Source organism: Camelus dromedarius, chromosome 27, assembly GCF_036321535.1.
Source record: "Camelus dromedarius isolate mCamDro1 chromosome 27, mCamDro1.pat, whole genome shotgun sequence".
NCBI lineage: Eukaryota > Metazoa > Chordata > Mammalia > Artiodactyla > Camelidae > Camelus > Camelus dromedarius.
In genome coordinates this window covers 11,193,290-11,218,412 of record NC_087462.1, presented here as the reverse complement: position 1 = coordinate 11,218,412, position 25,123 = coordinate 11,193,290, and the positions used below count along the sequence as shown (strand labels likewise).

General features: G+C 46.6%; 1 protein-coding gene across 10 annotated transcripts in view; it reads right to left on the bottom strand.

The window, feature by feature from the left end:
- Positions 1-25,123, bottom strand: part of GATAD2A (GATA zinc finger domain containing 2A) — a 92,437-nt gene that overhangs the window by 29,750 nt on the left and 37,564 nt on the right. For 6 of the 10 annotated variants that reach the window (XM_064480068.1, XM_064480065.1, XM_064480066.1 and 3 more), the window contains one exon: positions 6,620-6,888. The exons of 2 other annotated variants lie outside the window; for them this stretch is intronic. In XM_064480068.1, coding sequence (XP_064336138.1) covers positions 6,620-6,882 — 263 coding nt within the window. In that variant the 5' untranslated portion in view covers positions 6,883-6,888. The remainder of the gene's footprint in view (positions 1-6,619; positions 6,889-25,123) is intronic. 2 more of the 10 variants (XM_031437719.2, XM_031437720.2) reach the window with 1 other exon arrangement.

Here is a 25,123-nt window from a genome sequence, read left to right as displayed (position 1 = left end):
GGGGCAGTGGTTCTGTCATCAAGGATTCCAGCTTCAAGAAAGGTGCCCTGCTTTGCAGGCCCGGGAAACAGAGGGTGCTTCTGATGCATTTTATAATGTGTTAAAGCTTGCAAGAAGGCAGAAAGCCAGAAAAACTAAACAACAGCTCTAGCAGCTCAGATGCTACTGCTACTGCCTACATCCAATAGGCCACATGGAATACACATCAGAGTCCCTCCCACCCACAGCATGGGGCAGATCCTTGGTCCAAGTGAAGCTCAGTCCCACAGAAAGAGAGACACATGATGCAAAGGGGGAAACGGGAGAGAGGAGGGTGACACACAGCTGCCTGAAGGCCATGCACCCCAGTGGAAGCCAGGGAGCGGCAGTCACCAGGACACTTGCCCCACACATCCACCAAGGCCCATGTGGCAGGCTGTTAATAAGCAGAAATGGGCCTCCGAATCTGCCCCTGCCCTGCCTGTGAGACCCCAGGAGCCCCAGCCTTACTTCCTCCCAGGTAAAATAAGGAAACAGACATCATCTGCTTAGGTGCCCAGTGACTTCCACCCTTGGTGAGTCACTAAAGTCGAGTCTCCCCAACACCTCTGCATGTTCTTTCATAAAACAGTATCCCTGAAAATAATTAAGTTAGGTCCTGTCCTATCATTTCTGCCCCTAGGGACAAGCAAGGTACTTGTCACAGACAATCCAGGGAGAGTTGGCACCTCAGAAAAAGGCACACACAAACACGTTTTCAGTGAAGCATGAAATGGGGATGGAGAATCATGAAGCTTCCACCCCACACAGGCCCGGCATAACCAAGAGACCCAGTCCTTACCTTTCAGGTGCAGAACCTCGGGAGAAGAGTCTCATGTTTTACTAAGTTAAACATTCCTCCACCCAAGAGGGGAAAATAAAGCTGTCCTCACCTGTGCTTGGCCCAGATTATTTCTTAAGATGAAGAATTTGTGACAGAGACCTTCATCTATACAAAAGTAGAGTGGAATCTACTTATCTAAGAAACAAAACAGAGAACCCCAAACACCCTCCTCCACCTGCCCCAGCTCCAGCCCCATCCAATGGTCCCAACTTGGGGTCAGGGGAGGGCAGCATGTGCTCATGACCTTTGGGTTGGCCCCTTAAGACCAGCAGGCCCAATTTCCACCTCTGTGGGTTTTTGTTTTTCCATGAGCACATTTACGGATGCCAGAAAGGAAACCAAACTAGTTTAACCTCATTTTTTTTTAATATCCATATTGAGGTAAAACTTATATACCACAAAATTCATCCATTTTAAGAGTATAATTCAATGATTATTAATAAATTTAGAGTTGTGCAACCATCACAATCCAATATTAGAACACTTCCATCACCCCGTAAAGATTCACTGTGCCTGTGAGCTGTTAATCACTGCTCTTACCCACCCCCATTCCTGCCCCAGACCACCATTTGATCGCTGTCTGTCTCTGTAAGTTTGCTTTTTCGGACATTCCCTGTAGATGAAAGTATATAATATGTAGTCTCTGTGTCTGGTGTCTCCCCTCTTAGCGTAGTGAGTCGAGAGGTTCTTCTGTATTGCAGCACAAACTGGTGTTCCTTTTTTTTTAGTGCTGAATAGTAATATGCTGCATGGATACAGCATATTTTGTTTATCCATGGCTATCTGGACTGTTTCCACTTTTTGCTTATTATGAATCATCCTGCTATGGACACCCAGGTACTGGTCTTTGGGTGGACATGCTTTCATTTCTCTTGAGTACCTTCCTCAGATAAGATTGTTGGGTCATGGAGAAAGTTTATGTCTAACTTCCTAAGAAACTGCCAAACTGTTGATGTCATTTTACATTCCCACCAGCAGTGAATCAGGGTTCCAGTGTCTCCACATCCTCACCAACACTTGTTACTACTGTCTTTTTTATTACAGCCATCCTTGAGATTTGTTTTATGGCCAAGCATATGGTCCACCCTGGAGAATGTTCCATGCACACGTGAGATGTATTCTGCCTTCACCAGATGGAGTCTTCTACAGACTCCCATAAGCCAAATGAGTCAACAGTGCTCTTCAAGTTTTCCAGAATTTTGCCGATTTTCTGTTTAGTTTCTCTACCAATTATTGAGAGTGAAGTATTGAAATTTGTGAATATAAATGATGAACTGTCTGTTTCTATTAGCAATCCTACTAGCTTATGCCTCAGGTATTTTGGGATTCTGTGGTTAGTGAATGTACACCTGTGACTGTCCAATCTTCCTAACATACCGTTAAAAAATGTCCCTCTTTGGCTCTCAGAATTTTTTGTCTTAAAAGTCAATTTTACTGGATATTAATAGTCATTCTAGTTTTCTTATGGTTACTTACAGTCTCTCTTTCCCTATTCTTTGACCTAAGGATCTAAGGAGTATCTTATAGATAATACATAATTAAGCTGTATCTTGCTTTTTTATCTGCTCTAACAATCTCTGCCTTTTGATGAGGGTTTTTAGACCATTCATATTTAATGCAATTATTAATATGATGGGATTTACATTTGCCATTTTGCCAAATATTTGTCTTCTACATATCTTCCTCCATTTTTGTTCTTCTGTCCCTCATTGACTTCTGTGTTAAATATTTTTTAATGTACCACTAAACTCTTCTGTTCATCTAATTTTTTAAACTATATTTTAAAGTTATTTTCTTAATAGTTGTTCTAGGGATTATAATAAGCATTTCATTAATTTATCACAATCTGCTTCAGATTAACACTAACTTGACCCCAGTAAAATGTAGAAACTTCACTCCAATATAGCTCCATTTCATTCTTCCTGTTTCATACTACTGTTGTCACACATATTACATCTACAGATTGTTGTATGCTTTTGGTCAATTTCTAGAGAGCTAAAATTGTTGTTTTTATCAATTCTATCCAGTGTTATGGTTAATGCTTTGTAGGATATAATGTCTTTTTAACTAAGAAGAAATGAGGAAAAAGATGAAGATTTTAATATTAGCCCACATATTTACCATTTCCAGTGCTCTTTATTTCTTCCCGTGAACATAAGTTACCAACAGGTCATTTCCTTTCAGCCTGAAGAACCTGCAGGTCTGCCAGCAACAAATTCTGTTTTAGTTTATCTGAAAATGCCCTTTTGCTTTTGCTTCTGAAGGACAGTTCTGATGCATCCAGAATTCTGGGTTGACGGTTTTCTTCTTTGAATATTTTGAATGTCATTCAGTTCCCTTTTGGTTTCCATTTGAATGTCTCAGGCAACAAGTCAGCTGTTAATTATATTAATGCTTCTCCTGTATTTGATGAATTACTTTTCCCTTGTTACTTTCAAGCTTTTCCCTTTTTCTCTGGCTTGCAATAGTTGGAATATGATGTGTCTATGTATAGATCTCTTTATGGTACTTTATGCTACCTGAGGTCTGTTGAGCTTCTTGGATAAACTTCTCAAACACATTTTTGGCCACTCTTTCTTCAGAGAGCTTTTCTGTCTTGCCCCAACCATGACTGCAACCTTGGGCTAATCAAGTCACTGTCCCTCCCCACTTGCTCATCTCCAAAACTGTCACTTCAACTAACAAGACCATTGGCAGGGCCACTGCTGACCACTCTAAATTGAATGAGTCCCTTCTCACCCCTGCAGAAAAGCTGTTGGTCCTTACAGCCTGCACTGACTAGGCAGAACCTCCGTACCCACAAAGCTGGGGAGAAAGCATGGGAAGAGCCCCAGGCCAAATACCACAGATTCTCATTGTTGTAATCCAAAATCCAGCCATTTCTTAAGCACAAACACTTCTCAGGCTGTTGTTGCTTCTGGTCGATTACCACAGTGCTGAAATGGTTGACTTTTGGGGGTCAATTTTGTCCTACTTTATAACTGTTTTGGGAGGAAAAGGGTTTGACAGTCTCTCCTCACTCAATCACTATTGGTAGCTGTCCTCCAACCTTATTCTGAAAGTAAAACACACACACATTGGAAGACTAAGTCAGAAAAAATGCCAAAGAGAGATGGAGAGGGGAACCACAGAGAAGGAGAGAACTCATTCCCACCCCTTTATCTATCTCTGCATACTCTAAATAGCCCCAATGTAGTTTAAAAAAAAAAAAAGTTGTATCTTGGTGATTTAAATTCACCAGCCACTTCCTTAAAGAAAAAGGAAATTCTCTATAATAGAAGCCACCAGAAACTCCCTCTGATCTCCAATATTCCCAAATGGGGTCATAAGAATACGACAGCCTGAAAGAATGAGGCAGTTTTAGACCCAAACATAAATTCTAGAAACAGAATACTATACAGTACTGAAAATGAATTCACTATTCCTGCACTCAACAATGTGAGTAAATTTCACAAACATTATATTGAATGAAAGCAAGCAAAGGGTACAGACTATATAATTTCAATTATTTTAAGTACAAAAACAGGAAGGAAAAACTTCAAAGTCAAGAAAGTGGTTACTCTTGCAGGGTAGTGACAGCAAGTAGGCATGAGGGTGCTAGTAACGTTGTTTTTTAATTTGAGCTACAAGGATGTGCTCAGTTTGGAAAATGTATCAAGTGGCACATGTGTACTTTTTATTATGTATGCTATACCTCAATTAAATGGAATTCTCTATATGGAGGTTCCCACAGGATGTCCCGAGCCAGACGCTCTCAACAAGGATCCAAAGACTGCCTGCTTCTAACACAGAAATTGTGACCACTCACTCCAGAAAGGATTACAGTTTTAGAATGACTGTAGGCTGGACTTAATCCTATGATTCTGTCAAAACTCACAACTGTACTTATCCAACAAACTATACAAAATGTTCTCTGTGGGAACTCAGGGAGACACTAGCTCTACATGCTCCATACACGACATCATTATTTTAAGTGAAGCTTAAGACTGAAGGGTAGCTGTTACCAACACTTCTTTCCCTCACCACACATCATGCACCAGGGTTAATTCTGGATATACATCTGTCATCCAGAGATGCAAAGCAGAAATTATCACCCATTTTACAAATGAAGAAGCACCGGCTAAGATCATCTGCCCAAGATCAATCAGGCAAAGCCGGGCTCTTACCCCACTCTGCCAAAGCTGGGCTCTTTCCACAATCTCACACTGCTTCATGGATGTCCTGTGGTATCTCTAGTCCTGCAGGAGGACCCCTGTTCTGTGTGCTCAGGTTAATTTCTCTCTTGCTCCCTTGCATTAATTATTCTATGCTCCTTCAACTCTTAACCTCTCCCTCACAACTTACTGGCCTGTCCTGCAGGGGAGCATGGTGATTACAGGAGAAAATGTATACCAGAAGCCTAGGAAGACAAGAGGGACCCAGTAAACCCCCACAAATGTGGGCTCGTCCTTCTCACTCACCTGAGACACTGCTAAGGAGGGAGAGAAGCAGACCCAGATTTACAGTTTTATTTCTAGAACTTTAAAGGAGATCTCTGGTTTTAGAACAGGAAGGACAGAAAGCAGACCCAGAAGGAAAGGCCTTTCTGGGTAGCAGGAACACAAAGCACATACCCCCAGACTAAGATGCTTTTCCAGTAGGAGGGGATTAGATTTTTCCCATTTATCAAGAGGGTGTAAGAATTTTTAAAGCCAAGAAATGCTAGGTCAAATAATCTCTGAAGTCCTTAGGATGCCAACAGTCTGGGCCCCAAAATGAATTTAACACAAAGACTACAAGTAGGAGTCCCTCTGTGGGGTCAGTCAGCACAAGATGACAAGGAGCACCTAGATTCCCCAGGTCTGCACCTACTACCCTTCACCCTACCCGGGGCAAACAGACGTGGAGGAGGGTCGGCAGGGGAGGCTGTTGAGGGAGATAGGGATGAACTGGACCAGACAGGATGTGGGGCTTCTCAGGAGGCCATGGCCACACCCACATACCCACCATGGGACATCTAAGTGTGAACATTCTGATTCTCAACAGAGCTCTGAAGGGAGGAGTGACAGCAGGAGCAGGACCTAGGTCTGAACTTCTCTTTACAGGGAGAAAGGTTTCTGAGTGAAGAAATGGGGTGGTACGTTGAGTCTTATTTCTTTCAAACTTTTTCCTTAAGAACTTCACAAAAGCTGAAGATTGGGAAAGTTAACTCTTGAAGCAATCAGTATCGATTAAGGAGGAACCAACAGAGCACCTTACAGAAGACCTGAACAGAGTGGACCCCTCTTCCATGATGCACCGCCTAGAAGGAGCAGTGGCGCATGTGAGAGGTACCCTGGGCTGGGTTCCAGACTCTGCCCCTAGCCACGTGACCCAGGCAGCATGAAGCATCCCTGGTCTCCCATGCCCCAAACCTGAAAAGCAGGGAGGCAGGACCAAATGAAAAATTCAAGTTTTCCTACAAATCAAAAGCACAGAGTTGGAGAGCAAGTACAATTTTAGTGAAGATCTGCTGCCAAGCAGAGGAGCCAACAGAGGCTCCCATCTTGTGAGACCCACACCCCATGCTACTGATGTCTAGGCCCCAGGCCCCCAAGAGGGAAGTCTCTTGGCTAGGACAGTGGGAGAGGCCACTGATGGAGAAGGTGACAGGGCTGGATCCCACAGCCATCTCCATGATAACCCACCAAAAGCTGCTTCCAGCAGGCCTGGAGGGAGGCTTCACCCCTACCTCCTCCCACCCAGGACTCTCCCTGGTTCCTGTCCCCTCTTGCTCACCTGTGTGAGGTTCGCATGTCCACGGGCCCATCGCCCACCTGTCCTTCGCCTCTGCCCATAGCCATTGCCTCTGCCCCCCTCAGCAACCCTTGGGCTGGGCCTGCTCCTGGCTCAGGCGTCACTCTTATATCTCCGTCAGCGTTTAAATCTGAAGCCAACACTCCTCTCTCCATTTTTATTTTCTTGCTCTCCACATCGTCCTCTGCTGGGTCCCGTTCAAGTGCTCGTTTCTGACTCCGTGTTCGGCATGCTTCTTCAGTCATTCTGAACTTTAGGGGAAGGAGAAAACATGACATTTAACTTGACATAATGAAGCTGTTACCTTCTTAGAAACTTTTCATAGTGTAAGCATGGGGTGTTTTCCTCGCCATGTGACAATGGAAGAAGTAGGTACAACAAACAAAGGGCCCATTAAGTGTGCCCAGGACATTTCTTCCCTGCCTTGGGGAAGACTAGGACAGGAGCAGCAGAGCATCTGGGAAGCCAAGCTATGTGCCACCCCTCTGGGGTCAGAGACCAGCAGGGACCTGGACACGAATAATGGAAAAAGTGGCTGTTTATCAGAAAGAAGGAGGAAATCTCTCCACTACAGACTCGAGAGCAAATAGAAGAAAACTTTATAGATCTGAACTCCCTGCCTACAGGATCCTGCGCACCTACATTGGATTGGAGGTATCTGGAATCCAGGAAGCAGAGACTACGCTGTCCCAGGAGCAGGATCACAGCTTGGGTTTAGCCCTGCACTGCGCTGATGCGAGTTGACCCTTCTTCTCCCCTTCAGTGAGAGGCGGCCTCTTCACTCCCTGCTCATCTCAGGGGGGTGAGGAGTGGGGGGTCACATTTAACCCTTCCAATGCCAACAAGGTGAACTTTAACTGGGCTGAGGCCTGGCCCATCACCGTGCCGGCACCCTGTACCTGCAGCATACACAAATTTTGATTTAAAGAAGGAAGAAAAGAAAGAACAGCTGAGTCAGTTTTTGATCCCATGACATCACTGGGCTCCACATGACCCTTCCCAGGATTCAGTCTGAGAGACAAAGCACTTTCCAGAAAACCAGTCTGAACCGGTTCCAGACAACAAGCTGAAGTGTTGTTAACCCTCACAGAGACAGGAGGGAAGACAGGAGGGAAGACCGCAGTGATGTCTGTCTGCAGGGAGACTGCTGGCATTCCACAACCAAGTCTGGGACTCGAGCACTCGCTCTTAAAGGGGCCGCTTTAAAGGGGCCCAGCCTTGATGTCCCAACAGGGCAGGACACAGGAAACCAGACTTGGACAATCAGGGTCTAAAAAGTGATGCGAGAGTTCACTAGAGGACAAAAAAAGAATCTGGCTGCCAGACTCCTGAATTCTCGAAGTACCAATTCTCCATAAAACAGTCAGCACCCACATCCACTAACATGGGGCCCGGGGAGGAGCACACTATACAAACACTTCAGCGAATCCCAATTAACACCTGCAGCTTGCCTACACTGAAGCTCTCCCAGCTCTGTCTTTGTCCAAGCAGGCAGGGACGCCAGCACCTCAGTTTCCTCTGCAGCAAACATCCTGGGAGGCCTGTCCCAGGTACTGCCAGGCAAACCCAGTCCCAAAGCCCACCTTCTGGGAGACTAGAGGGAGCACAGGGCAATGAAGGGGCCACATCATCACATCTGAGACACACTCCTGAGCAGACTCACTTGCAACCTCCTTAAAGGAGCTGATTCCACAAATGAGCAACAGTGCAGGGCCCTGCCTTGGACGGAGACTGAAAAGGAAGGAAAGTGACAGCTGCTTCATGCCGCTGGCACGGGAGGCACAGCGGCCGTCTGACACGTGTAAGGCCAGCGTGGTCCAGTCTGGGCACTCAGACATCTGCTCCTACAGGCAGTACAAAAGGAGTGAACTGAGCAGGTTTCCCCATAGCCATGTCACTGCCGGGGTGCTCCCCACTCCAGGCAGGGCTTGGGAACTCTGAAGCTCAAGGGCATCAACCTGGCCTCTGTCTGCCTCCAAGCCTCCCTGGCGTCCCAGCCTATGCCTGCCGCCCACCCTGTACCAACTCATCCCTCTGTTCTCACCCAGATCTTCCCAGTCTCTCCTCTACCTCCCTGTGTGGAGGTCTCCTCACTGTCCGAGCGAAGTGAGGGATGCTTTCTTGTCCCTCTTAGCCTAAAGTTCTAATTTCGGTCTTCCTTCAACATGCCTTCACCACAGATGCTGTCAGCCTGCTCACTGAGTCTGTCTGTTTTGTCTCGCCATGAGCTGCAGACAAGTCATTGCCCTGAGTGTCAGTCACCCTCCCCTCCATTTCCTCATTGTGGGAGGGATGGGTCACTTTTCCTTGGGGCCCTGCCTGAATAACAGGAGCTTCTTGAATGTCTGGGGTATTAGATGGGGAGTACTTTCGGCAACCACACTGGACAGCAGGACTGGGGAGGAGGCTACTTGGGTAAAAGATGAGGGGAGACCAGGAGCTCAGGCAAGGAGGGCCCCCACTGGAGTCAGAGGTAATTCTACCCCTAATGGAGGAGCTCCCAGTATGGCCTGGTACCCACTGTGGGAAGGGGACCCAAGATAAACAAGGAGAATGAATCCCCACTTCGCAACACTGCACCCCTCAATTCTGCACAGAATCCCCTCCACCATGCTTCCCCACTTGGCCGCTGCTCCAGCCTGGCAGGGCCCCCACCCCCACCACAGTCTCCAGCCCTGTAAGCCCCAGGCTCCAATTTATGAAGCTCACTCAAACCCCTAACTTGGCATAAAGTCCTTCTTCCCAACTGCCCAGAAAAGGGGGAGACCGACGAGGTCACTGTGCATCAGGTCACCAGATCATCAAGCTGGTGCCCAAGTGACCTCACTTCATCATCACCGGTACGACATGTGGTTCCTGGGGCTAGAGTAGAGCCTCACACCCATGGGGCCATTCCCTCCAGTCCCAGGGACCACTGTAGGGTACAGGGCCCTTGCAGGGCCCTGGTTCTGGTCAGGGTCCCCAGCAGAGGACCTGGGAGACTGCTTGCTTGTGCTCTGTGTGCAGTATAAGGGCAGCTCGCTCGGAAGCTGAGGGGCTGGAAATCTGCCAACCCAGGGCACGCCCTGTGCCTCTGGCAGGCCGGGGGGGGGGGGGGGGGGAGGCCTGCTGCACCCCTCCCCCACCACAGGAAGGACAAGCACAGCTGGAAGAGGCGGGGCCAGCCATGGGGGATGATGCCTCAGGCTCTGACCTCCCCCTCCTTGGGTGGAGCCTCCTCTACAGGAAGGCGGTTGCCCTAGTGTCCACATGGGACCTGCCACTGACCAATCCCTGGTGCCGCCAGGCAACTGCTCCTAGGGAGGGCAGGTGCTGGTAAGGAGCAGCTCCTCCCTCCTCTCAACAGGAAGGAGCAATGCCCCAAGAACATCAGGGCTGGCAGCCACCGCCCTGCAGGCGCAGCTGCAGGGACAGCAAAAAAAAAAAGTTGTCAGGAAGAAACCAGCCTCAAAGAATAAAGTATGACCTAGGAATGAAGCACGACCGACAATTTCTGCAAAAAGCAGCAAGGGGGTGCATTAGAACCCTTTCTAAAGAGCAGACGAAGAGTTTGTATTACCCCAACTGGCAAATTAGGATCTGCTTCAAAACTCCTGGCAAGTGAGGGAAGAACGAAGGGATGGCAGCGTAAGTTCCACCACAGGCCGGCCGAGGAACTTCTGGCCCACAGAGCAGCCCCCTCTTATTGAGGCAGGATCCTGTGCTGGCTGCTGCCTGCAGGGGCAGATCCCGTCAGCAGCATGCCCACTGTAAAGATGCAGCCCCCAGGGCTGCAAGGCTGCTAAATAGGGAGCAGGGCTGGAACCCAGGTGGCCTCAGTCCCTCCCTCTCACTCTCTCCAAACACATCCCGGCTGGACGGGTGGCGACTGGACAAGATGCAGCCCAGGTCTTCCTCAGGCCCAGGAAGATCATTTTCCAGCCACACTAGGCTTCACAAGCACAGACCAATCCCAGGATGATGGGGCTACCAAGTCCCAGGTAGAATGCTGACACAGGGCTTTGGGTCAGATGCAGATTTCAATTGCTTCTACCAAAAGATGCTTTATTTTAGTAAAATGTCACCTTCCAACTGGTCTGAGGGCCTCAGGTGGAAAATCTATTCTAAAACAGCTCCAAAAGGGTGAATCATGCTGTGGCAGGAACCAACATTTCTAAACAGGACTCAAGAGACCAATACCCCTGGCACAGGCCAGGTAAATGTTTCTTGATTAAAAAAAAAAGAGAGAGAGAGAGTAAATAAGTACAAGTCATAGAGCCAGAACCCTGAGGCATTATCATTAATACTTTCCGTACTAGGAAATGCTATTTATACTACACTGTTACTAACAAGCAGCAGGAACACTACTAGTAATACTCCTGTTTCAAGCGTGAGGGAAGTGAAGCTTAGAAATGTGCTTAGGAGAAATGATAGAGCTGATGCTCTAAAAAGTTGACCACGTGGGATGCTTTTTCCAGAGCCCAAAGAAGGGAGTGAGCGAGAGGAGGTGGCAGAAAGAGGGTGCTAAGTGTAGACTGACCTCATGGGGAGTACACAGGGCAGGGGTGGGGTGGGATCTGCAGCCATGGCTGATCTGGGAATAGACTAAGGCAGGGGGTAACAGAGGGAACAGTCAGGGCAATTCTGTATCTCATGGCTCAGGAAGGGAAGGGGACAGAGCAATGGGGAGACATGGCCAAATGCTGGATGTACTTTAGGAGGACATGGACAACACAACATGCCAACAGCTGGATGTGAGTGAGGTGAGAGAGGGTTGCTTCGTTTTGTTTTTGCCTGAGCAACTGGAAAGATGGGACGGGGAAGGAGCAGATTTGGGGGAAGAAGGTTGGGAGTGGGACAGTTTGGCACGCAGAGAGGCTGAGGAGTGTCCGCTGACAGGTGGAGGCCTGCACACAGTGCAGCCACCATCTTCAGGCATGGAGAGAAGGGCCTGTGACGCAACGAGCACAGAGCTGAGTGACGACGGTTTCCAGATGCCAACCTCACTAGCCACTGGCCAAGCTCCACTCTCAACACACAGGCAGACGGCTCCATCAGGCCTGCAGCCAGGTGCCTACTGCCAGAGTACCCCCAAGCAGGGCTCACTGCAGGTGAATCTCTGTGCCTTGGTGGCCCCCAGGCTGGGACTGTGCCACCTCTCTGCACGGTCTCCCCAGGCCCAGGAACCCCATATACCCTACCCAAGATAGTGGCCTGAGGAGGCTCCCAAAACCGAGTCCCTGATCTGCACACCCTCCAGGGCTTCCCATGTTCTCAAAAGTCAAATCCAGGTACCTGGGGAGAGGTCAAGGAGAGAATGCACAGGCTGTATTTTGGTGCCAGCAGCCCTCAGTCTTCCCTTCCACAACAGAGACCAGACCTCACTGCTCACACCTGAGCTACTTCCTGATGCGTATCTCTGAGGGACAGTGGCAGGGATATAGCAGCTGTGCTCTGGAAAGAACTCACACCAAAAACACCAGTTCTCTAGTTTTAAACGTCAAATCTCGTTAAGGCCGAGCATAAGGAAAGCAATTTAACTTGGGAATTAAAAAGCTGAACCCGACAGCCAGATCCTACCAGCAAACATAGCAGAGAACAGAGGCTGGACTTCAGGGAGCAACAGACAGGGGAACTTGTCACTGTCGGAGTCTCAGTTTCTCCATCACTACCTCACAGATGGGCTATGTGAAAAGACAAGAGTGACATTAGTAATAACTTGACTGAAAAAATCAAGTTGCAGAATGGTAGGAAACCAGTCAGTCATACATATGGTTTTAAAATGCTTATAACCTGCAGGAAAAAAAACTGAAAGTTCGCTAAAATCGAAACTGAAAGAAACTGGACTAAAATCCACAACACTCATCTCTGAAGAGTGGATTATTAAGAAACTTTCACTGTCTGTATTAAGCCTTTCTGCATTAAACTATTTCCCTTAATAGTGACTCTCAGTTTCTTTATATTCAAAGAAAACAAAGATAAAAAAGAAAGCTAGATAAAACAACACTCCCACCTACAGAGGGCGAGAAATGAAAGAACAAGTGTTACGGGGGAGGAGTGAGGGAGGAAGGCCCTGCAGGGGAGGGAGGCCCCCTAGGCCTGGGCAGAAGGTAGCAGGGATGTAGGGAGGACACTTGGCCAGCTCTTCCAACAGGCAAAACAGGAACACAAGACGAACTGTAACCTCCGGTGGACTGAGAGGGGATGCCACTGTCACTTTCCCATTTGCTACTGGCAAATGTTCACGTAGCTTAAAAGTCCCCCTTCCATGTCACTTGCTACAGTGACTCTTGAGCCCTAAGCAGTAAACCCAAGCCCCTCAGCTCATCCCCACAGCCCACCTTCTACCTGGGCTACTAGCTGTCCTAAGTGGCCACCAGGCCACCGCATCAGTGTAGGCTCACTCTGAGGGCCTACAGCCCACAGCAACAACCACCCCCATATAACTCAGGGGCTTCATCTCTTCTAGCTTGATGTTAAACTCTTCCACAGCAGAAGCTTTTTCCCTTTTATCTTCATTTAGAGTGGGAAGCAAACAGTACATGTTCAGTACGTGCTACTGAGTTAAAACCACATTTCTATAAATTAACCTCATGAAGTTTGATTCCTGAGGTTGTCCGACAAGGCAAAAATGTAGCAAACAAGTCAAGTGCTTTCATTAAAACTTCTGAATTCTAATTTTCTGGAAGGCAAGTATACTGACATGGAGCCTCACAGATTGAGGCCAAGGTGGAAATCCAGAGAGACAGTCCAGACAGAGAAACAGCCCAGGCCAAGCCACCAAGCAGTGAGTCTCAGGCAGAGAAAGGGAGGCCACAGTGAGTCCTGTGCTAAAGGTTTGGGTTCTGAACACTTAGCTGTCTGAAAACTTAAGATGCTCCAGAAATAACAAGTGTTTTCTCTCTTGTACATCATCAGGAGGGCCCCTGGGTCAGCCTTCTGGCCTTCAACGACCTGGACTGAGAAGATGAGAGGGATAGACTCTCCCTGCAGCAGTCCTGTGACCTCAGTGGGAACAGGCCACATCCATACATGCAGGGGCAGGGGAACAGCTGCCATTCATCCACAGCCTCTATGAGTAGAAGACCAGCCTGTCATCGTGGGGAAATCCACGTCTAGGTGGGCCTGGAACCCAAGTGAACATTCCTCTTTCTACCTGGCATTCTTATAAGCTGCCTACTATGGAATGTTCCACTGTACAATCTAAAGGCCTTTTGTTAATCATGTTTAAATTGTCTGTTTTCACCTGGATACACAAGCTTGTGCTGGGGCTAAAATGACACTTGCCAGAGGGGAGGAAGACAGAACAGAACAGTTGTCCTCAAATGCCTCCACGGCAGCCTCACCTCAGAGGTGACTTGTCCTGCCAGTGGCTATAGAAGCACTCATGGTGAGGCCTGGCCAGGGAAGACCTCTGGAACCGAAAGGAATGAGCCCCCTGTCTTCAGATGTCACTACCACCCACAAGGTAACAATAGGCCATGTGACAGCATGGCCATACCATCAATGTTCCTGGTGTATCCCCAGCTTCAAGAGTGCCAGCCACACAGTAGGTGCACCTCAAAACATCTGATAAATGAACAAATGTAGGTTTTACAGAGAGATGCTCAGGGGATTGGGGAGGGGGCAGAGGGACACGGATCAGACACCTCAGGCTCCCATTCAACACTGAGATCCTCAGATCTCAATCCAAGTTTAATGCTCCTCTGTTGTCAACAAATGCAGGGTCTTCTTTTACAGACAAAATACCTAATACTGACAGAGCAATTACCCAACATGGATAATCTCAGGTAATCCTCACAACCACCTGCAAGGTAAGTGCTACCATCAGCCCATTTTACAGGTAGGGAAACTGAGGCAGATGAAGGTCATACAGCAAGTGGATGGGACAGTGCCAGGAACTGAAGCCAATGCCCCTTCAGACAGTGCCCACTGAAACACTCTGTCAATTATCTAGAGTCAGGTACAAGTCAGGTACACTCTGTCAATTATCTAGAGTCAATTATCTAGAAGCTCCTCATAAGGAGGATGTTGAGCTTAACTTCTTGCTCTGGCTCCATGGGGTCCAGACGAGATATTAAATGTATACACCTTTATTGGGCGTTATGAGTAGGACCACACCTTTCGCTGTTTGCTTTCAAAGTACAGTTAAGTTCTGCTGGAGCACAACATATGCACTCCTAAAAATTGCCACATGGTACAAAATCAAGCAGTAAAAACACAGGGCTTGTGGGAACAATGGGATTAGGGCACAATACTCCAAAACTTCATCAGTGACATAAAGGCAGGAAACTGATTTTAAAATGGTAGCATGTTAAACAGCTAATAAATACACAAATACTGCCTAAAGTCTGATGCCTCACCTGGGGGAAGTCCTGGTGTTTGCTATGACTGTGGGTGGGGTGCAGTTTCTGAGTTACTATGATATGCTGGAAGGAGGCTGTCTGACCCCAGAAGGGGATGGGTGTGGCTCAACAGGCTTTATACACATCTGACATGTATTTTGACTTGGGGTTACCGGCAGGTACTTTTTTAGCTGGGAGCAGTTTTCTGGATTTACCTAGTACAGGAGTCAGCAAACTCTTTCTTAAAAGGACACAATAAATATTTTCAGCTGTGCAGGCCATTCAGTCTCTGCCCTAATTACTCAAGCTCTGCAACTGTGACAGTATGTTCTCAAATGGGCATGGCTGTGTCCTAATCAAACTTTATTTACCCAAACAGGCGACCAGCCTGCGGGCCACAGCTTCCCAACCCCTAGACTAGCATTTCTCCTAGACAAAATCACACATAACCAAACATAACGTGTGTGTTATGCTCCAAATGTGCCCCAATACATCAATAGTGTTGGAACAAATCTGTTTTTCTAAAACAAGCATTATAGCAAAACTGACTACAGAGAAAAATCAGTTTCAAAAAAAAAAAAAAAAGGATGTGAATGTGTAAATTCAATCCAAGCCCAGGACTCAAGGTTAACCCCTTTATAAGTCAGAAGAAATTTAGTTCAGAAAGTGCTGAGTGCAGACTGCATACTGTAGGGTCAGTCTGTCCCACTACACGGGTCAGTTTTATACCATCCTAAAAATCCTACACACTCTCAAGATAAATAGGTCCCTAGGAGAAGGAAATTGTATTTCATACACTACTGCAGTGTACGAAACTTTAACCCAGTTAGACAGAAACAAGTGGTTCCTCAGTTTACGTGCCTGAGCATCAGACCAAAACTCTAAGGAAAAGCACAGGGGCTGAGAAGGATATGACTAGGCAGAGGAGGGTTGAGGCAGGAAGGAGAGTGTGGATCAAGCACACTGGGGCTGAGTTGCTGAAGACTTGGGGGCGCCTGGGAAGAGCCACAGGGCCAGACTTTTCCAAGTAACCAGGACTCACCCCTGTCCTTGAGGGCTGGGGAGGGGAAGGGGGTCATCTACACCAGGGAAGCCCTAAGAAAGGCATTTTACCTGGTTTCTTGAGGGGAGGGGGGATCCAAGAGGACACAGAGGTCCACACCACACTGCCCCCAACTATCCCACTCCAGGGCAGGTGGGCAGTGCTGTCACAGTCCTGCACCTTACATCCTGAACCTCGGTGCATTCTGCCTGCAACTGTAGCTCCACAACTCAGCCCCAGCCTGGGAACACCAGGAGAACCCTGGGAACCTGACTGGGGCTTACCTTCCACCCGATCAACACCTTGGTCCTTCAATTCTCCTAACCTTTATGTGAACACTGGGCCTGACTGGTGGGTACATCGTTTCACCCCCAACCTGGTGGCATCCTGTCCATCTCACACTGGGGCTCCCTGGACCTGGGGACTTGATACAGGTTTTCTGAGCCTTCTGTCTAGTGTTACAAGAAGCCAATGCTACTCACCAGGTAGACAGTCACTTTACAAAAATGAAAGACATGACCAACAAATTCTTCTGACTTGTTGAAGGGGCTCACTTGCTCTTTCAAAGGCTTCTCACAAGGTGGGCAATCTTACCATTGGCCTCTAATGGTGGTCAGCGGTGCCTGCGCTCTGGGTAGACTGGAGCAGTTAAGAAGGGAGTAAAAGAAATGAGGAGCATCTGACTCCACTTGACGGATATCCTATTGACAGAGGATGGACACAGGAAACCAGGGTGACAAACACCACCCTGTTCCCCCAAAATGTAGCACACCAGGCTAGATGACCACCAAGCAAATCCCACACAAATACACACCCACACTCATGCCTAGACAAGTGTACCCAAACATACATGCACACTACACACACTCATGTGTGCAGTTTTCACCCCCTCCTCCCACTTCTGAATTTTGTCCAATTATCTCAGAAAAGATCTTTCTTCTCTGTTCATTCACGAGCAAAAGAACAGCACTTCTTTTGGGTGATCAGTGTCCACTCAGCTCCTGATCCAACTGTCTCAAGAAGGAAAACCATTAAGTATGGAAATGAGATTAGACACAGCGACCAGAATCACCAACTTCTAAAGTATGTGCAAGAGCCCAGAGCCCTGCAGGGCCTTGTGTGGATCTCGATCCCTGCACACCTCTGCCACTCCAACCCACACTTCCTCCAAGACAAACAATTTCACACCTGGGTGGAGCAGCAGAGCGTTTTAAAATCACTAGCACTGCAACCATGCTCATTTCTACTACTTTGTGCACACAGTAATTTAAGTTTCCAGAGAAGGGAAAGAACTGACTTCTGTTTACTGTTGTTTATCTGAGTGATATGTGAACCCAGAAGGGAATTTCTACAGCACCAAGGTATCTGGTCAGTAACTAATGACCAGGGACACCCTTCTGGTTCACAGTCTGTCTGGCCCAGGATGTGGATGCCAAAAGACTCCAAATACTGATTCTGTGCCAGATGGTGACTTTCAAGAGGCCAGTGACACTGGGGTACCACCTCTGTAGAGGGCAAGAGCAGCAGCTTGGAGTCCCCTACTTTCATGGGAGCATAGATGTAAGGGCTATGAAATATGGATGCCAATCGCCATTTTGTTACAACACTAGAAAAGGAATCCACCCTGCTGGTCCACAGAGGAGGGGAAGAATCTGGAAATGATTCATTTGAGCTGAGCCCCAAGAGGAGAATCTGGATTTGCAGAGATGGAAGAGGGAAAGAGAAATGGTAGCCGAAAAGGTGAAGTGGCAGAAATACACAGGCACGTGAAAACCCATTTCTAAGAAAAGTAAACGAAATCAAATAAAAGGAGATCAAAACATGAACAACTTTTACATGGAATGAGGTCATTTACAAAGAAAAAAACATCCCCACCTTGTAGAGAAGCCATTTACATTCAGTGTGAGAAGCCAGCAGTGATGACTGGGCCTCCCACAGGCTTTCCTGGGCTCTAGGTGCCCCTAGAGAAAGTGTAGATCCCGTCTGGGGAAGATGGTGTATGTTTTTATCTTCCCCCAGACACAGGTAATTTCCTAAAAACTTCTGAAAACAGGAACACTGCTGACCAGACAGGCCATGCAGATCCCACTCCACTCCTTCTATACCTCAGCCCCACGCCCTGACTTCTGAGTGCCCCTTCCCAGTGACATGAGATGAAAGCCTGCCTGCATCTCCAAATCAAGCACACAGCAGGACGAAGTACACCTAAACTGGTAACTTTTTTTTAAACTTTTTTTATTGAGTTATAGTCATTTTACAATGTGTCAAATTCAAAATTGATAATGTTTTAAGAAGCAGAGAGATCAGTACCAAGTGTTTTTAAAACTGTTGACAGCAACCCAGGCTCACCCTGGAGATGAGGACTTGGATTTTGTGTTTAACGCTCTCAGAAGTGGTCAGTAAGCACCCAACGCTGCCCACCTATAAGTGGCCCCACATGGGTGACTGAGCCTCTGATGGCCAAGGCCTGTGCCCAAAGCCCAACCCCTGCAGCCCCAGAGAGATAAACAGATGCTACTAGAGGAGTACATAACACAGAAATAAGGTGCCACCTATGGAGGGGAATCTGAACAATATTAAATGTCCACAGGGAAATGGTGATCATTTATACCCTCTGGTACAGGGTATCACTGTAAGAGATGGCTGGCTGAGTTTCCCTCCCAGTCCTCTGTCCCCTTCCAACTGCCTCCCAGGCTGAGTCCCCTCAGCCCACAAAGGGTTACATCTGCCATTTCCATGCCATCTGCAATATGCCTATCGGGTGTCACATCACAAAATGAGAGTCCTTAACCCTTCCAGGGCTGACTCCCTCAGGGCCTGGCCAAGAGGCAGCCCTGACCACCAGCTCCATTAAGCTGGAATGGCAGCGAGGTTTTGCACAGAAAATTCCAGAAAGGGTCTGAAGAGCCTTCTCTACTCCTGAGAGGAAACGTGAGTGGAAAGTGGGAGAGCCAAGTGTGCATCTGTTGTCATTTTCATCAGGACGCCCAGCAATGTGGTGACGCCATCGCCTGGAGGCCCTGCCTGGGCTCCACTGTCAAGCTCCTCCCTGCACACGTCCTGCAGCGTCCTGCAGTGGCTGAGCCGCCCCAAAAGGATCAGAGCCAGCAGGGAAACCTACTTCTAGAACGAAAGTAAGTTTCTGGTCTCAATGAAGCCCATGGGCCTAAGAAACATTTCCTACCGATGAACAGTTCTCACAACACTTCCTGCACAGCTGTAAGAGCTGGAACAGAAATCCTACTTCTCTCCTCCACCCTGGAAGTGGGAATCTACCCCTTGGGCAGGGGGCTGGTTCTGGGTATAGACACCTACACCAAGCTCCAGGGAATAGCAGAGCTGACCTAGAGCGTATCACATTAGTGGTATTAGTGGTCATTTTATAAACCATGCTACTCTCAAGGTAAAAGCAAGGCCTCACCTCAGCCAAGGTCCTGCCAGCCTCTCTGACCAGTCTACTGCCACCCGCCCCTCCCCCTCCCTCCACCAACCCCATTCTCTCAGCTCTGGCCATACTGACATTCCAGCTGCTCCTCTGAAAGCCAAGTTCACTCCCATCTCAGGGCCTTTATACTTCCTGCTCCCTCTACCTGAAACGTCCTCCCCCAGGCCTCATATACCACTCTCTTTCTTTCAAGTTTCAGCTGAGACAACAAAGTGACATTATCTCCCCTCCACGCATGGCCCTCGATGGGGCTCTATCCCCCTTTCTTCTTCATCACTTTACATTTTATCTATTTACTCATCTCTCCGTTTATGTATCCCTCCACCCCCTACAAGAACAGGGAATAACTCCTTGTTCAGTGCTGCCATCCCAGGGCCCAGGGCAGAATAGATGTTCAATACATATTTGTTAAAACAGATGAGAAAAAGTACTTTCAGAACTCTGAACTATGGCACTCCCCTTCCTGGTTAAATAAGGCAAGATGTCTTCAATGTCAATAGAAAATATAATGATCAAAACCAAACAAAACCCTTACTTCATATCATATACAAAAATTAACTCAAAACGGGTCAAAGACCTAAATATTAAAAGTGAAACCTAGAAAGCTCCTAGAATAAAATATAAAGGTAAATCATGATCTTCACTCTGGCAACAGATTCTTAGATATGACACCAAAAGCTCAGTACCAACAAAAGAAAAAAGATAAATTGGACCTCATCAAAATTAAATTCCTTTGTGCAAGAGATTGAAAAAACTCACAGGATGTGAAAAAATATTTGAAATCCTATCTTTGATAAGGGTCTGGTGTCCAGAACATATAAAGAACTCTTAAAACTTAACAACAAACCCAATTCAAAAAACGGGCAAAGGCCCTGAAGAGACATTTCTCTAAAGAAGATACACAAATGGCCAATAAATACATGAAAAAAATGTTCAGAATCATTAGTCATCAGGGAAGTGCAAATTAAAACCACAATGAGATACCGCCTCACACCCACTAGGACAGCTATTAAATTCTACTCCTAGGTATACGTCCAAGAGATGTGCATTTATTCAAACAAAAACTTGTACACAAATGTTAAAAAGCAGCACTATTCACAATAGTCAACAAGTAAGAACAACCCAAATGTCCATCAACAGGTGAATGGACAAACAAAATGTGTTACATCCATACAATGGACTATTACTCAGTCATAGAAAGTAATAAATTCCTGACTCACGTCACAATGCAGATAAACTGAAAATATGCTAAGTGAAAGAAGCCAAACACAAAAGGCCATATTATATATGATTCCATTTATCTGAGATGCTCAGCACCAGGCAAATCCATAGACAGAAAGTAGATTAGTGGCTGCTAGGGCCCTGAGGGGCAAAGAAGTGGGGGAGTTGGGGAGTACAGGCTAATAGGTACAGGTTTCCCTTTGGGGTGATGAACATGTTCTAGAGTTAGAGGTGATGGCTGCACAATATTATGATTATATTAAATGCCAATGAACTAAATACTTTAAATTGGTTAAAATGGTGAATTTTATGTTATGTGGATTTTACCTTAGTTTTTTTTTTTTAAGCAGGAAAATAAAAACAAAACAATCTTAACCCCAAGAGCCATAACCCATCTACAGTTATTAAACTACTAAAAGGCAAAAGGAGGTTCACTATGACCCCAAGAACACAGAATAGAGTCCTCAAGGAAAGACTTCTCTGTGTAACAAGATCCCAAACAACTGAAGAGCCATTGTCCACTTGGGTGCAGTCCCTCCACAGGCAACAACCATCAATTTTGCACAGCAACTAAGGGGGCCAGAGAGCAAGCCCACCATATAGATGGGGGTGTGACCACATGGGACACAAATGGGGCAATTTACCAACAGGAAGCCAACTTGGAGAGAGGGCAAGATGTCTGATGGTTGGGGTCACATGGGTCACCACCACAGAGTAGGATTCAAGTCAGGCCTGTCACAGGCTTCACACTGGGACTGTGCCAAACACCTCAATCTCACAGGTATTTCACTCATTCATTTCATCCCCACACGTGCTTAGCTTCTCCCAGGGACCAGGGGCTGAGTGGGCCCCAAGGACACCCTTGGGGGTTCCAACGAAAGGCTCTCACCCTGCTATGGGTGAGCAGCACAGCCCGAGGAAGCCCTTAGGGAGACACACACAGATGTGTAGGGTGGGCAGTGGACACAAAGCAAGCAGAGACATGGGACTTAGGTCCCTCCCAAACTGGGAGTTGCAGTAATCCCTAGATTACACATAAGGATCAAACTTGTAAAACACTACTTTTTATAAAACAAAGTCATGTTGAAGACCAGCTACCTACATACTTTATTCATTATTCACTCTTAATTGGCTACAGCTGCTATGGATAGACACCAATGGAGAGGTGAGACTGATTTTTAATCAATATAATTTATGTCAGAAAACAACTTATGGATGTTACTGCATCAGGGTATTGAAGTGAAGAAGCACATGTGGTGATAAGATGCATTCTAGGTACTTGCGGGGGGGTGAGACTCAAAGAACAGAAGGTGCCACTGGCATCACAGTACATCGGGTCAAAACCAGAATACCTGGTTCACCTTCATGCACCTCAGCTTCTTCACCTGTGAAATGGGAACAGCATTCACTGTATCACTAAAATTCTCCAAGGGCTCCAGGAAGCGTACTGTGAGTGCTGTTTTTACAGAAAATAAGGATGCTGTAATGGGAGGCTGGCCCGCCTGACAGGCTACTGGTCAAAGACCTCCACAGCCATTCCAGAATCTCTGCTGAAGGTTTTCTGCTTGAACTTAAACTAGCCACAAGTGGCCACCACCCTCACTTTTGTAAACAGGTGTTTCCCCTGATCTAGGTGGCATGCATCATAAAGCCCCCTGAGGGTCAAACCCATTTTTCAAACTTTTGATTATGGAAAATTGTAAACATACCCAAAGAAGCAGACAGAACAGCACAATTAACTGCCCTGGCCCACCACCCACCTTCCATGGTCATCAGATGACCAACCTTGGTCTTCCACACACCTCACACCCACCAGCCTCTATGAAGCGAATCCTATGCATTATTTATCAGTGAACAGTTCAGTATTTATCACCACAGGACACAAAAACACAATCCCATGATCACATCGTCAACAATTAAACAATCATTCCACAATCTTTGTCAAAGTCACAGTTGGTTGAAATCCAAAGGCTTCCCTGCCCCTTTCCTTTCAATCATATGTTGCAGAAATTAGGCCATTTGTCCTGTTTCCCACAACTGGCTTTTGTCAGTGCCATCCCTGTTGTACAACGTAACATGACCCCAATTTCCCATAAACTAGATTTTGAGGCCCGACCAAGTACACATCCCTCTGGAAGCATGTGCATCCTTCCTCAGGGGCTGGCAGCCACTGAGAATCATTGTCCTGACCCACCATTTCATTAGTTGTCTGCAAATATATGAACTTATAATTCCATCATTTCACATTAATTAGCCAGAATATGTCAATAGCTACACTGTCCATTAGCCACATAGGGCTATTTTTTTTTTCATATGAGGCTGTTTAAATAGATTTAAATTAAATAACATTAAAACTTGACTTCCTCAATCACAATATTCCAGGTACCACATTGGATGGTGTGAGTACAGAGCATCCTGGAAAATTCTGTAGGGCAGCATCCATCCATCTTTGAGGGAAACTTGCCCCTACCCACTATTTTGTTCCTTGCAAGTTCAGTCCATAGAGAAGAGGTAGGATAAATGCTTGCATCTTTTCCTCTATCAGTTTTCAAAATGAGTTGATTCCCTAACCTGCGAAAGGGTATCAGTGAGTCTCTTCCTTCCCTCTGTGCAGCAACATGAACTCTGGATTTTTTTTTTTTTTTAAACACATTTGATGCTTCAACTAAGGGACTCGTTCTCAACTCATTCACCTGCCCTACCCTTAACCAGGGGAGTCCCCATGGTTCCTTCTGACACAACCCTGGTACCATCGTACACAACTGGGACGTTCTCAATGCAGATTTAGAATTAAAACATTTTAATTTAAGTGCTTTGATCTTTTATTTGCATATTTCTTTCATCCTAAAAATTTTAGACCTTAAAGACATCAATTAGTTGTCTTCTCCTACAACATATACTAGTAAGACTATTGGCACTGTTGACCTGACACCAAAAATATGATTCCCAAAAAAGGATAAAGTTTTTTTTTAATTGTTGCCCTTATGGTGTATCTCACTAAAACATTTACAAATCAAACTACTGTTTTAAAGTCATGTGAAATAAATCCTAAGAGGTTAAATCACCAACTTGAGGAACAACTGACATGCACCTAGATTCATTTATTTCAGTCTGCTTTTGGTTTTTAGGAATCCCCTCCCCCAACAAATGACATAATTTTGTTTTCTAATTATGTAAAACATGCATCTGGTGCTACACAGAAAGAAAACTGGAAGGAGTCTCCTGACAACCCTATCCCCTTCTCATTCTTCCTTCTGAAGGTGACAGTGTGGTTTATTTATGGTCTGTATATCCATTAAAAAAAATTAAATATAAACAAATACACATACGGCTATCTACCACCCCATCTTTCCCGATGGGCGATAAAAGTGAGTGCAATACATCTCTTTATCCTTCACCATGTTATTTTTTCTACTCGTCATTTTACCCTAGAAATCCTGTCACTGTGACACGAAGACATCCCTCCTTCCTTTGCTCAGGGCCTTGGCTCCAACCCACTGGCAGATGTACCCCCATCAGTCCCAGCCACAACTGACAAACATCTTAGTCATTTCCAGTTTGCTACTTCAGAATGGTGTAATGAACAGCCTTGTCACAATCCTTATTTTTGACAGTGTCTCTTTGGGATACATTTCTAGAAGTGGATGTGCTGAACCAAAGAGTAAGCAAATCCCCCTGTGAGGAGTTGTGAACCTGCAAAAGCAACATATGGTGATGCCTGATTGCCACCAATGAAACGGTGTCCACCTCTCGGGACAAAAGGTCAGAGTGTTGTCTTAGGGAAGCTCCAATGAACATTATCCTTAGTATCAGAAAAGACTGAGTATTTTTCATGCCATGGTCATCTGCATTTGCTTTTCTTGTAAATCATCTGTCTCTCTATAAGTCATACCCATTTTTGATCCTTAACATCAAGCGAAAGGGCAGTCTCTTGGCACGTGAACAGTATATGTAGCTGCTGAACGAACAGGACCAACTAACAGGCAAAATTCAAGGGTGGACACCACTTCCATTAGCCCAAGCAGGCAGCCTGACCCTCAGTGCGTACACCAACAGCCATGTACAATGTGGGGTGGGCCTCAAGGACTCTCAAGGCCCCAGCCCTCCTCCTGCCTTGCTCTTCCTCTGTGCCCACTGAGTCCTGGGCAGGAGGGGAGACCCCAGCTGACCACATGCCACAGTTCAACTGAAAGTGGAACAATCAATCAATCTGCTGGGCTGATTTACACCCACAACAGAAAGTACACAAGCTGACATATTTATACATCTTTAAAAAAATAACTGCTCAAGGCTGCTTCTGATTGTTTGACACTGACCATCACCTGCCACTACCATTCACAGACCATCCTTTCCCATCAAGCCCCTTCATGCACTGGGCATTGGAGAGGTAGGGCAAGAGGCTCCCAGATATGGCTTCCAAAAGTTCCCTCCTGAACCTCCAAACTGATTGCTTT